The 15,244-nt window shown below is 40.4% G+C and overlaps 1 protein-coding gene across 4 annotated transcripts in view; it reads right to left on the bottom strand.

Moving 5' to 3' along the window:
* Positions 1 to 15,244, bottom strand: part of pip5k1ca (phosphatidylinositol-4-phosphate 5-kinase, type I, gamma a) — a 121,550-nt gene that overhangs the window by 53,104 nt on the left and 53,202 nt on the right. For all 4 annotated transcript variants that reach the window (XM_034180310.1, XM_034180309.1, XM_034180311.1 and 1 more), the window contains 2 exons: positions 12,598 to 12,897; positions 563 to 771 (listed from right to left, as the gene is read on the bottom strand). In XM_034180310.1, the coding sequence (XP_034036201.1) occupies positions 563 to 771; positions 12,598 to 12,897 (509 nt within the window). The remainder of the gene's footprint in view (positions 1 to 562; positions 772 to 12,597; positions 12,898 to 15,244) is intronic.

The raw sequence follows: 15,244 nt of genomic DNA, 5'->3' as shown, positions 1-15,244 counted from the left end.
GAAGGTTATTCATTAAATGCGTTTTGATTGGCTGTACCTAGGATGAAATTGCACATTTTGTAAGCGGGTAACACTAATCTGCTTCACATTCGCAAGTAAATGGATTTTAATAGACTAAAATGGTTGAGTGAGCACAAGAAAACTGTTTATTTAAACAGAGGCTCGAGCGATCGACCCAGCGAGAAACAAAGCCGACAAACTATTCCCGGTGGACCCACCTCAACCCACCTTAAAATTTTCTCAATGGATTTACACTGATCTCAAAAAATGGTTCAGATGAAGGTGAAAACCTCAGAAATCCGTGGATCTGTGGAAACTTCTCATGCCTGATATATACTGTACAGTACACATAGGTTTAATATGTTTTTGTAAGTTTTGTGTGTATTCACTTATGTCTGCTGGGATATCTTTCTCACTTGCAACAGTCTAACAAAATCAGTTTTTATTTTGTAGCTCAGCATCTTCTGATCTATGCTATGTTGCGGATATTTTCATCCTCTCACTCAAAACACGTTCTTGAGTATTGCAAGTCAAAGATTCTTATTTCTCTGGATAAACTCACGTGTCATCAGTGTCAATGGACCCCCCACAGGCGGCACCTCCCTGGATGGACTCCATGGCTGTGGAATATAAGGCTTTCTGCTGGGCCACAGGCCTCTTCTCATCGCTGCTGCTTTGAGAACCCTCCATCTGCTTCTCCCTCTCTGCCTGATCCATGTTGTGAACCCCGAGCAGCAGGCTGTAGTCCATGATCTTAAAGCTTTCCAGCACCTGAGCACAGGGCACATCCAGAAAAACATCAAGCACTGTTATGAGCAAGGTTGGGTAGAATTACTTTGAAATGTAATCCAAAAGTAATCAGATTACAAGTAATCCAAATGTATGTACATACATACATGTAATCCACATGTATTCTTTCAAAGTAATCCTACCCAACCTTGGTTATGAGACACAACCGTCACAACATCCCTGACATCGGGGTGAATGTGAGGCATAATTGTAAAGCGCTTTGAGCATCTGATGCAGATGGAAAAGTGCTATATAAATGCAGTCCATTTACAATACAGCACATATATATCCAGCAAGACCGACTCAATGGAACAGTCTTATACAGTGGATGCCAATGACCTGAAACCTAAAAACAAGCCAGTCAATCATGTGCGCTTGTTCAACATACTGTATTAACAAAGGCATACAATTAGCTGTCAGACTTTTACATCATTGTTTCTGAAAGTGTAATGTGGGTTAAAAATAGTGCCACACTTGGTATAGAAAATATTACAGTAATAAAAGCTTAACAAAGTTAAGTTTAGTAGTGATGGGAAAAACAACCATGGGTAAAAAAAACCCATGATATATATTACAGTACTTGCAGCATGTGCATTATACCAACGGTAACACAACACACATTAAGTCATACACGGCTCAACCACCTCGCTGTCTCTCACAGCTGGCTTTAAAGAAATAAAGTGTCTGGACAAGTCGCTCTACCACTACCACTAATGCCGTTGTTCACTACCAAACATCTACAGCCATTCCCCACTGTGAATGATGGTTAATGCGGTAGGTTCGTGACCTGGGGATCCTCAGTTCAGACCAGAAAATCAGTCAGGGTACCATCAGTGAGTGAATGGGTGAATGTAAGGCATCACTATAAAGTGCTATACCCATGGAAGCACTATAGAAATGTAGTCCATTTACATTCTGCATGCAGACATTTGTGTGACACTTTCACCGCACTATGATAATTTGGTGAGGCCTACGTATAATGATACCAACCTGGTCACACTGCAAGTCATGCTTCAGCAGCACGAAATATACATGAATCTATTGTTTCCTGATATTGTGACGAAAAGTGCCTCATTTTCGTCACGGCAGCACGAATTCATTCTCATTCATTCCGTAATGCCTGCACGAAATTAAAAGTGAACGGGGGGTCGGGGGTGGTTATGGTTAGGGTGGGGGGAAAGAGTAAGATTAGGTTATGGTCAAGGTTAGGGTTGGGGGTGGGAGTAGGGTTAGGAATAGTGAGTTAAAAAAAAAGCTCTGTCACAAAAATTTGACTCATTTCATCACTGGAGTGCAAAAAAAAAAAAAAAAAATGAGACTGGGCTGAATGAAACACCATTCCTGGTCTCATGATTTAGTTGTGGTCTTGCTTGTAGAAACTGCACATTTTCCATTTTTCACCATAACAATTAGTGTTAACACATTTAGCAACTACAGCATTGTAATGTTATTAAAAATATTAATACTGTGTCATGAATCACAAACAAAATTATCAGATCCTGGCAGTTCTACATCATTACATCGCGGGCATTGAACAAATAAAAAAATATATATATAACATATAAAAATAAATAAATATTTCATCCAGTGTTTAGCAGCATCAACATTAGAGTGGGCGTCAAATCTATCATACTTTGGATGTAAATGCTACAGTCAAGACACTTGGCTAAACAGTTACTGAGTTATACACAGACCTGCAATCATTAATATTTTATGTATTGTGTATGAGAGAATGCACATACACTCACCCACATCAAATAAAAATGTTCCCCAATACAAACACGAGTTGATGATTTACAAGAGAAGGGCAGACTGGCATCAAGTCTGGTATCACATAAGTCTTCTACCTTCTCCACGCATGCAGTATTACTATCCAAGAATCTGGCATACCTATGCCCAGCTGACTTTCTTAGTCACAAACTCATTCCTTAAAGGTAGGCAAGGATGCAGGTTTTCACTTCTACTGATTACATGAGCAAATGATTCCACTGAGGAACTTCTGCACTTAACACAAAGTGTCAGTGACATCAGCTGGTGAGGTCTGCTGTTACCCTGAACACAGGCACCTTTTTGGCCTTTTATGGGGGAAACTTAGGACAACTGTTCTAAATCATTGTCAAAGTGTGGACCGTTTCTGTAAACGACCATCAACCAGACCAAGCGACACTATGACTAGTACTTTCACAAATGCTGAAGTTCACTTTGAACACTGGCTACTGGTGTTTTCCAGTCAGTGTAGATTACAACCCCTGGCAAAAAATATGGAATCACCGGCCTCGGAGGATGTTCATTCAGTTGTTTAATTTTGTAGAAAAAAAGCAGATCACAGACATGACACAAAACTAAAGTTATTTCAAATGGCAACTTTCTGGCTTTAAGAAACACTATAAGAAATCAGGAAAAAAATTTGTAGCAGTCAGTAACGGTTACTTTTTTAGACCAAGCAGAGGGAAAAAATATGGAATCACTCAATTCTGAGGAAAAAATTATGGAATCATGAAAAACAAAAGAACGCTCCAACACATCACTAGTATTTTGTTGCACCACCTCTGGCTTTTATAACAGCTTGCAGTCTCTGAGGCATGGACTTAATGAGTGACAAACAGTACTGGCTCCAACTTTCTCTGATTGCTGTTGCCAGATCAGCTTTGCAGGTTGGAGCCTTGTCATGGACCATTTTCTTCAACTTCCACCAAAGATCTTCAATTGGATTAAGATCCGGACTATTTGCAGGCCATGACATTGACCCTATGTGTCTTTTTGCAAGGAATGTTTTCACAGTTTTTGCTCTATGGCAAGATGCATGATCATCTTGAGAAATGATTTCATCATCCCCAAACATCCTTTCAATTGATGGGATAAGAAAAGTGTCCAAAATATCAACGTAAACTTGTGCATTTATTGATGATATAATGACAGCCATCTCCCCAGTGCCTTTACCTGACATGCAGCCCCATATCATCAATGACTGTGGAAATTTACATGTTCTCTTCAGGCAGTCATCTTTATAAATCTCATTGGAACGGCACCAAACAAAAGTTCCAGCATCATCACCTTGCCCAATGCAGATTCGAGATTCATCACTGAATATGACTTTCATCCAGGTATCCACAGTCCACGATTGCTTTTCCTTAGCCCATTGTAACCTTGTTTTTTTCTGTTTAGGTGTTAATGATGCCTTTCGTTTAGCTTTTCTGTATGTAAATCCCATTTCCTTTAGGCGGTTTCTTACAGTTCGGTCACAGACGAGTCCAGTTTCCTCCCATTCATTCCTCATTTGTTTTGTTGTGTATTTTCGATTTTTGAGACATATTGCTTTAAGTTTTCTGTCTTGACGCTTTGATGTCTTCCTTGGTCTACCAGTATGTTTGCCTTTAACAACCTTCCCATGTTGTTTGTATTTGGTCCAGAGTTTAGACACAGCTGACTGTGAACAACCAACATCTTTTGCAACATTGCGTGATGATTTACCCTCTTTTAAGAGTTTGATAATCCTCTCATTTGTTTCAACTGACATCTCTCGTGTTGGAGCCATGATTCATGTCAGTCCACTTGGTGCAACAGCTCTCCAAGGTGTGATCACTCCTTTTAGATGCAGACTAACGAGCAGATCTGATCTGATGCAGGTGTTAGTTTTGGGGATGAAAATTTACAGGGTGATTCCATAATTTATTCCTCAGAATTGAGTGATTCCATATTTTTTTTCCCTCTGCTTGGTCTAAAAAGTAACCGTTACTGACTGCCACAATTATTTTTTCTGATTTCTTATAGTGTTTCTTAAAGCCAGAAAGTTGCCATCTGAAATTACTTTAGTTTTGTGTCATGTCTGTGATCTGCTTTTTTTTTCTACAAAATTAAACAACTGAATGAACATCCTCCGAGGCCAGTGATTCCATAATTATTGCCAGGGGTTGTAGATTAGATCTGATTAAACAGAACTTCACTGATCCCTTTGGAAGACTTGCTCAGGGAAATTGAGGTTCCAGCAACATTGTATAGCAGCACAGAGAGTAAGAAGCAGACAGAGTATTAAAAGTGAAGGTTAAAAAAAAAAGAAATTCCTCTTCAATGCATATTTATGTTCAAATGAGGCAACATAGTAATGCAAGTTTTTTATGTTTTGTTGGGATCAATGCATGACCTGATTGCAGCACTTGAGAAGCCGAGTAAGGAGTCAAAGGCTGTCGGTTTGCGACAAACGCTGAGTTCCAGATTTTCAATGGCATGCTGGACTTGGCAATCAGCAGTGCATTCTGTACGTGGCAAAAGTGCTGACAGATTGGGGCGCTAGTGCGCAGGCGCGGCATGTAGACGTGTTTAGCTTGAGCTCTCCACCACAACTTTAACAAAACTTTTTTACGCCACGCTAAACGCTCTCAGAAGCGGGTATTTTGTGCTTGTGCCTTTTCCTCAAGGGCTGGACTTTCTAAACTTGAAGATGGCTCAGCCAAAAGCTGCCTCGGACAAAAATAAAACCATCGATGAATTCATCGCTAATGCTAATGCTAATGCTGACAGCATCCCCATTGAAACTGCGGCTAAAGCTGAGGGAAAGTCACCAGATGATAAGGCTCGGATGTATGAAATATGTAAAGAGATATGCAAAGAGATGTCGGACTCGGTTGTGGGGAGATTGGGGGAACGTTTTGACGCTTTTTAAACAAAGTTCCAGTCTGTGCTCACTGCGCAAACAGAGTTACGGAGCTGCATTGACAATCAAGAGCAGATGATTGTGACGCTTGATGAGCGCGTGGAGGCCCTGGGAGCTAAATGTGAGCACTTGACCAAATATGCTAGTGGGCTCCATACAAAAGTGCTAGATCTGGAGGCTCGCTCTCGGAGACACAATATTAAGATTGTCGGGATTAAAGAAGATTCAGAAGAGGGGCGGCCGACTGAGTTTGTCTCTAGCCTTATTCCTGAACTGCTTGGCAAACAACATTTCCCACAGACTAAAATCGCGCGCACCGATCACTGCAGCCCAAACCAGCGCCTGGTGGCAAGCCGCGCATCATTGTGGCTCAGATCCATCACTTTCAGGTGAAAGAGCTGATAATGCGCCTCGCCAGGGCGCAACCGATGGCGTATAAGGGGAACAAGGTCCTCATTTTCCCGGACTACACCAGCGAGGTCATGAACCAGCGCTGCGCTTTCCGAGACGTGATGCAGGCTCTGAGAGAAGGGGGAATCAAACACTTTCTGCGCTACCCAGCCAGGCTCTATGTCCAGTGGCGCGGTGAGGATGCACCGGTGATCTACAGCGACCCAGCGGCAGCTGAGGCGGTGCGTTTGAAGAGAGGACGCAATGGTTCAGTAAAAGATTAAATTATTTTAGTTTTTGAGTGTGATGCTTTAAAGTTTCATCCAGAACTGCTGTGATATTCATACTTTGGTAAGTGCGCCACTGAATCTTTAGGGTTTTTTTTTTTCGTTTGGAACTGTGTTTTAGTATGCTAAATAGCGTTCTTTGACTCATAATACTGAGCGCAGCATTAACCCTTTCAGGGGGCGCACTGTGTTTAATGTTTTAAATGTGGTGTTCAGCGACATTTAGTAAATGTGCGTGCTTTGTCGTGGGGAGCACCGGGAATTGTGAGTTCTATTACCTGTCCGGTAGCTCCAGTTAAAATGAGGGGATGCTTCACATCTTGTTCGGGTGACGTGGTGCAGTGGGAGGTGTGTTGCGGTGTCATGTTTGTGTTCGTAGGCTCAGATGCATAAGTTTCGTTTTAAGTTTTGTAATACTGCAGTTGCTAATCATTATTTACTGTATATTGTTTTTTTCAAATGTCGGATGTGCAGAATAGCATTCATGTAGGAGGCAGAGATCTGCAATTGGTTTCCTGGAACGTCAGGGGGCTTGGCAGTGTGATTAAAAGGGGAAAACTTTCAGACATTTAAAGTCTTTGTCAGCTGATATTGTTTTTCTGCAAGAAACTCATATTAATAAAACTGCACAACATAGTTTAAGGTGTAATTGGATAGCCCAAATTTATCAGTCACCATTCACATCACATGCCCGTGGTGTGGCTATATTATTCCGGAAAAATATTCCATTTCAGGCCACTACAGTTATTAATGACCCCCTCGGAAGATTTGTGCTAGTCACCGGTGTTATAAACTCAGTCAAACTAACATTCCTTAATATATACGGCCCGAATGCGGATGAGCCTGATTTTTTTAGAAAAGTTTTTGATCAGCTGCCTGACGAGGATGATTCAAACCTAATAATTGCCGGAGATTTAAACTGTTACTCTACAAAGCCGGCACCGGAAATTGCTTCTGTAAGGCTTCTTAACAACCTGCTAAAAATGAGAAACTTAGTGGATATCTGGAGGAACCAGCACCCAACAGATAAGGAGTACTCATTTTACTCAAACGTGCATAAATCTTATAGTAGGATTGATTATTTTTTAACTAGCTCTAATCTTATTTCCCAAATCACTAGCTCTAGATATCACAATATTTTAATTTCTGATCACAGCCCTCTAACAATATCATTGAATCTCTCTCTTCCCAGACGGACATATTCTTGGCATTTTAATTCAAATTTACTCTGGGACGATAAATTTGTTAAAGACATGACATCTAAGTTGAAAGATTTTATAGACCTGAATGATAATGGTGAGGTGTCTGATTCGACCCTTTGGGAGACATTAAAGGTGGTAATACGGGGGGATGTGAACTCTTACACTTCAGCTCTGAAAAGACAGAGAGATAATCGTTTAACAGTAATCAACAATACTCTCCCTGGTTTGGAAAGAGCTTATCAGAACACCAAGTCACCTGATAATTATAAAGAAATACTTAAACTTTAATATGAGTACAACGGAATTTTGAGTGACCAAGTGAAAAATACGCTTTTGAAATTGAGGAAGATTCACTTCGAGCTAGGAGACAAGTCTGGTAAACTACTAGCACAACAACTTAAAGGTGCACAAGCTTCCAGAGCAATTCGCAATATAAAATCAAGAGCTGGCACAATGTTAAGCAATCCTGTTAACACAAACAATTGTTTTGCAGAATTCTACAGTGATCTTTATTCGTCCAAAAATGTTGTTTCACAATCAAATTTTGATGACTTTTTTAACTCTCTCAGTTACCCTGCCTGAGTGACACCGCTAAGGAGCACCTTGACTCTGACTTTACTCTACAAGAGGTTACTGCTGCTATAAAATCACTCCTGTCAGGTAAAGCAGCAGGTCCTGATGGTTTTAGCTCTGAATTTTACAAGAAATTTTCTGACATCCTGGCGCCACTCCTGCTCAGGATGATTCATGACTCGAAAAATAATGAAGAATTACCAAAAAACCTTATATGAAGCTAACATTTCACTTATTTTGAAAAAGGGCAGAGATGAAACTGACCCTGCAAGCTATAGGCCAATAGCGCTACAGAATGTTGATCGTAAAATAATAAGCAAAATCTTGTCGATTAGACTGAACAGACATTTGGCTTCGATTATACATCCCGATCAGACTGGATTCATTCCAGGCAGATTTTCATTTTCCAATGTTAGGCGATTACTTAACACTGTTTACTCTGATTATAGTAACACTCCAGGTGCCTCCATCTTATCCCTTGACGCACACAAAGCCTTCGACCAGGTTGAGTGGCCTTACATGCTATAGTCATTACGCAGGTTTGGATTTGGTCAGACTTTTATATCCTGGGTGAAACTGATTTATGCAAAACCAATGTGTTCTGTACTGACAAATGGAGATTGTTCGGCCCCGTTTTCTTTGCAGCGCTCAGTACAACAGGGCTGTTCGCTGTCACCGGCCCTCTTCGCAATTGCTCTGGAACCGCTAGCTGACACAATAAGAACCCACCCACAAGCAGTGATGCCGGTAACGCGTTACTTTAATCTGACCACTTTTTTTAGTAACGAGTAATCTAACGCGTTAATCTTTCCAAATCAGTAATCAGATTAAAGTTACTTCTCCATGTCACTGTGCGTTACTATTATTTTTCATTGTGGGTCGATAGCAGCATTAAACTTGGTCTGTGGGCAGGAGGTCGGGGTTCAACTGAACTGCCCACTTTAAGCGAGCTGTGAGCTTTTCATCCGCGTTTTTTTTGCAGCTGCTCGACTCGTCCTCACCTCTTAAAGCGCGGTGATCAGCACACCTGCACTGAGCTTTACAAAGCCATTTTTATACTTTTTCCCCTCCTTTATTTAGAATTCTGAGCTGAGCCGCTCCGTATCTGCACGTTAAAAACAGCTGATCCTCGGCGACGCGTCAACAACTAAACTGTTTTCCACTCAAATGCACCTAAACTCTCTTTCTGAGGACCACATGATGTGAAAACGCAATAAAACTTTCTTACCTGTAAATCTGGTCCTGTTTTCTGCATAAATAAATGTTATCCATTCTTTGTGCTCAAACGCCAAAGCAGGGGCGAATCCAGATGGAATGGAGGCGTGGGGGAGGGATGTGCCCCCCTCACAACACCCCTAGATTAAAGGTCCAGTTTTGAAGCCGTTTTTTACTACAACTACTAATACTGCTTAAAATAATAATAATTTCGACAAGTAAAATGTTTAGAGAATTTAAATGTTAGAAAAATGTTAGAATTTAATAGTTACATTTATAAACAATGTAGGTTTGAAATTGCAAGTTTTACTGTTACAGTGCTGTCAACAGTTAAATATGAGGTCAAGAAAGAGGTCTTTATTTTACTTTTTATAAAACAAGTATTTGTTTTCATTGAAGTCAAGAAAGGGTGACTATAAAGTGAGTTTTGGCAAAACAGGTATCATTGTCATGTTGACGTGGGTTGTTGTCGGCAGCTGGGGAAAGTAACTAAAAAAGTAACTAGTAATCTAACTTAGTTACTTTTACAATTGAGTAATCAGTAAAGTAACTAAGTTACTTTTTCAAGGAGTAATCAGTAATCAGTAATTGGATTACTTTTTCAAAGTAACTGTGGCAACACTGCCCACAAGTGAAGGGACTTCAGATCGGAGACATAGAAACGCGCATCAGCTTGTACGCCGATGACGTAATTCTGTATTTGCGTAATTCTGAGGACTCTATTCCGGTTGCACTCAATTTAATTACATCTTTTGGTAAAATATCGGGCTACATGATAAATTGGTCCAAAAGTGAGTTTATGCCTCTTTCCAAGGTGTAGTCACCAGGTTTTCTGCAAGGGGTTCCATTCAAAATAATTGACAACTATTTCACTTACTTAGGCCTGTCTATACCTAAGGACCCAAAGTTGATATTTAAATTGAATTTTATGGAATTTATATCAGGCTTAAAGCAGAATATTGAATGCTGGAAACTTCTACCTCTGTCTATGGTGGGGCACATAAACTCCATAAAAATGGTCTCTCTTCCTAGATTTTTATATGTATGCCAAAATCTCCCAATCTACCTTACTGCTGCCTTCTTTAAAGAGTTAGACTCAATTACCTTATCTTATATCTGGAATGGCAGAAATGCCAGGATCTCAAAAATACATTTACAGAAACCTAGAACGGAGGGGGGACTGGGCCTCCCGGTGTTTAAACGCTACTACTGGGCTGCTAATGTCAGAGCGTTGATTTTTTGGCAACAGGGCCTGCAAGATACTCAGACCCCAACACCACCAGTGTGGGTTAAAATGGAATAAAACTGTGTGAACAATTCCTCTCTGCCAGCTATGCTATTTTCAAAGTTTGAGAATTCAGAGTTTCATAAGAGTCTATCTTTTCCCTTAAGGCAGTCAGTAAGAATTTTAAACCAAATTAGGAGCTTTTTGTCATTACCAGAAACATCAGTACAGGTTCCTATATGTTTTAATCATGGTTTTATGCCTCCTTGGCATTACAAGTCTTTTTGTGTTTGGAGACAGAAGGGCTTGGTGTCTGTCAAAGATTTATACATTGACGGTAAATTTGCATCATTTGATCAACTGAAAGAAAAGTATACTTTGTCCAGTTCACAATTTTTTTGGTACCTGCATGTCCGGCATTATGCCCAAACAAAATTTGAAAATTTAAAAAATTTCCCAATCGAGCATGATTTTTTGGACATTTTTAATAGCCCTTCTGACTCCAAACATTTGATTACAAAAATTGTGCACCTGTTTGATGACCGCACTGTTGCACCAATTGGAAAAATCAGGGATACCTGGTGTGGTGAACTGGGTATAGAGTTGTCTGATTCCAGGTGGAGAGCATGTCTGTCTAACATTCATACTTGTTCTTTGAACAGCAGGCACCAATTTAATCCAGTTCAAAATTGTTCACAGGTTACATTACTCAAAAGCCAAATTGCACAGAATCTATCCCTCGGTTTCTCCAGTGTGTGACAGGTGTACGGTTTCTGATGGTACACTATCTCACACTTTCTGGTCCTGCTCTTCTCTGACAGTGTTTTGGTCAAAAATATTTGACTGGTTTTCCCGAGCATATAAAACGAACCTTCAACCGGAACCTGGACTGGTTATTTTTGGTTGCACGCAGACTCTGAGATCTCTGCCTGCCAATATTTGAAAATCCCTGGATCTTGGATTGGTGGTTGCTAAAAGACTGATACTGAGAGATTGGAAGTCGCCTGTTCCTCCTTCATTTCAGCTTTGGGTCAGTGAAATGATGATCATAATTCAAATGGAGAAACTCTGTTTTAGTTCGATGGACATCTTTTTTAGAATGTGGGGTCCATTTCTGCATCATTTTGACATTGTGAATCTGTAATCATTTGTAACTGTCATGCATCTGAGCCTTGTTTGTTTGTGTGTTTTCTTGTATTATTTGAAAAAATTATAAATAAAATATTAAGAAAAAAGTGCTGACAGATTTGCTTGTTTCTGCAGTGACATTCATGTCTCTGTGACTTTTAATTATTTCTTCACTTTATAAGCACAGACTATCAATGCATTCAAACCTTTTCCCTCTGCTCTTGAAACTGTTGTCACCAGGTTGTTGTGGACTGTAAAGCCTGTAAAGACCACACAAAGCTCTCCAATTACCTTGTCTAACCTCTATCCTGCCATCTTTGTCACAGCTCTGTTTCAACAGGACCTATGAATAATTAGGGAATAACCCTGTTGTGTCTGACGATTCATGCTGGTTATATGGTTGCAAATTGAGCTTTTAAAAAAGGAGTTTTAAAAAGGAGTAAAACACATATTTGCGACCGTATAACAGCATGAACGTCCGCAAATCATCAGACATAACAGGGTTATTCCCATTCTAATCCAATTCCATTGTCTGCACGGTTTATTTTTCTGTAGGTAATTCGGTCGGCGAGCCTTACCATGAGGCAGCGTCACTCCAATGGTGGTTAGGGGGCAGAGTAATCCATCAAATGTGAAACGGTAATTCTGTGTCAGAATCCAAATCAATACTTTCGTATGATAGCTTAAATTCACCCATTTCGGCGTCGGTACGTGACTTTCTTGCGCTCTCAGCTAATAGCGCCATTATGACATCTGCATAGCAGTGCTTGCAATCATGTTCTGTCGATTTGTGTGTCTCTTCGCATAAATCGACAGTTTAGCATCCCAACAATATTCTACATACATGTGCATGCGCAGTTGTGCGGAGGGCCAGCCTGTAGACAGGAATGACATCTCGGCAGAACAACGGTCAGGGCGCGGAGTAATACATCCAAAAGTGAAACGGTTGAATATTTTGCCACCGCTACTGCGATACTATATGGTCTGAAATCTCACACGATTAACCAATCGGATTTGCGGAAGAAATGTAACTGGATTAGAATGTTTGCAATAATCCCTAAATGACAGCTGTCTGAACTGTACGTATGTATTCCCTCCATCCTGCATCCTCTCCGCCTGTGTCTCCCTCTGTCTCACCAGGCAGTCTCTCTGTAAGGTCTTCACCAGCGCATTGAAAGTGTCCTGGTCCAGCATCAGTCCATCCTGCATGTCTTGCATGAAGTCAAGGTCTTTGAAAGTGGGCTTGGCCTTCTCCCTCTCTTTCTTTGAGGCTCGTCTCTTGTAGGTGGAGCCCTTCAGGTCATACTTTAAATGCATGCGAACAACACGGGGAAGGACGTTATTCATCACCACCACACGGATATTCTTCCCACCAGACTGGACACAGTACAGGCCGAAAAACTTGGGCAGCAAAGTGCGAGGGTTCTGGTTCAAGTTCTGAAAGGGAGTACAAAAAAGAAAGAAAAAGAAATACATTTTTAAAAGGGCCAATAATTGAAATTTGAGAAAGTAATTTTCTTTTGCTACTGTGGCTTGTCAGAACAGATAGAAGTCATGTGACCATGAGAAAAGAGCCAAACAAAGGGAATTCAAAGTTACATATGTGTAAGAGCATGAGAAAAATTTGTTTTATGTGTGAACAAATAAAACTGTGGCCAGCAAGGCTATCAAAACAGATTAGCACGTTTTATTAAGGAAAAAAGTAAAGCAACCTGAGACAGATTTCAGAAACGAAATGAAAAGCAAGTTGATGAAAACCAAAATGTAACCAATCGTTTTGACACTACACAAAAAGAAAAAATCCAACCTTTTAATTTGGAATATGTGAAAATGTCAAATTACAGCATACAAATATAGTAAACAAAGTACACAGGAAGGTGAGGCAACATTTTTTTATGTTATGGAGCCTTAAAGGAACAAATAATATTTGCAAACAATTAATATAATTGATTGTTACCATCTCAGATATGGGGACACGCCCTAATAATTATTCTGTAGCGTCTGAACATAATCGAGCCATAGTCCAGCCATCCTGAATTACAACCCCAAATCAGAAAAAACTATGCTAAATATGTCAGTATTCAATCAAAACTAATTAGTCAGGCTGAGTGCTCAGTGAAAACCTGCGGTGACCTTGGGGACGATGCCAGCTCAGACACATTACAGAAATGAAAGCTGGAGTCGTGATAACTCAGTCCATTCAAAGTTTGAAAGAAATACAAATCAAGAAAGATACAGAAAGAGGAAAAACACCAGAAAGGACGAAGGGTCACTTTGAAAAGCAAGTGTGACTAAAAGGCTCAGACAGCACTTGTAACCATCAAATGAGAGCAAAAGAATTTCAAAGTCAAAGTCAACTTTATTGTCAAATATGCTATACATGCTCGACATACAGCACAGATGAAATTTCAGTGCTCTCAGACTCAGTGCAAAGTATAGAATAAAAACTACTACTAAGCTAAGTAAAAAAATACCTTAATACTACTAGTAAATATATCCCTTCGGATGCTCCCTCGTTTGCACTCAGGGTCACCACAGCAAATCCAAGGTGGATCTGCATGTTGAATTGGCACAGGTTTTATGCCGGATGCCCTTCCTGGCACAACTCCACATTACATGGAGAAATGTGGCAGGGGTGGGATTTGAACCCAGAACCTTCTGCACTGAAACCAAGCGCATTAACCACTTGGCCACCACCCCTGCACTAACTTAATACTACTGATTTCCAAAATAAAAATAACAATATAAAACAGTATAAACAGTGTACAGTGTAAGTAGTGTACGTATAACAGTATGATACTGCAGTGCAAATGGCAATATACTAATGTAACCAGTATAACAGTATAACACAGTAGTGCAATGGCAGTATGCTAATGTAACCAGTATAACAGTATAATACAGTAGTGCAATGGCAGTATGCTAATGTAACAGTATAACAGTATAATACACTAGTGCAATGGCAGTATGCTAATGTAACCAGTATAACAGTTAATACTGTAGTGCAATGGCAGTATGCTAATGTAAACAGTATAACATTAAATACAATAGTGCAATGGCAGTATGCTAATGTAACCAGTATAACAGTATAATACAGAAGTGCAAGTGGCAGTATGCTAATGTAACCACTATAACAGTTAATACAGTATGGCAATGGCCATATGCTAATGTAAACAGTATAACATTAAATACAATAGTGCAATGGCAGTATGCTAATGTAAGCAGTATAACAGTTAATACTGTAGTGCAATGGCAGTATGCTAATGTAACAGTATAACATTAAATACAATAGTGCAATGGCAGTATGCTAATGTAACCAGTATAACAGTATAATACAGAAGTGCAAGTGGCAGTATGCTAATGTAACCACTATAAGTTAATACAGTAGCACAATGGCCGTATGCTAATGTAAACAGTATAACATTAAATACAATAGTGCAATGTAAAGTGAAGTGTGCAGTCCTGAGGGTGGTGAGTGCGTGGGCGGGCAGAGTCAGTGATGAAGTGTCCGGGGGGGGGAGTGGGAGCAGAGCAGGGAGGGAGGTGAGCATCCTGACTGCCTGGTGGAAGAAACTGTCTTTGAGCCTGCTGGTTTTATCCCGGAGACTCTGCAGTCTCCTCCCCGACAGCAGCAGGCTGAAAGACTGAGTTGGGTGGGTGGGGTCACCTGCGATCCTGGTGGCTTTGCAGGTGAGTTGGGTGTGGTAGATGTCCAGCAGAGAGGGGAGAGGGACACCGATGATCTTCCCAGCTGCTTTCACAGTGTGCTGTAGAGTCTTGCGACACG

The sequence above is a fragment of the Thalassophryne amazonica genome, chromosome 10 (assembly GCF_902500255.1).
Source record: "Thalassophryne amazonica chromosome 10, fThaAma1.1, whole genome shotgun sequence".
Taxonomy (NCBI): Eukaryota; Metazoa; Chordata; class Actinopteri; order Batrachoidiformes; family Batrachoididae; genus Thalassophryne; species Thalassophryne amazonica.
This window is presented reverse-complemented; position numbering and strand designations above follow the sequence as displayed.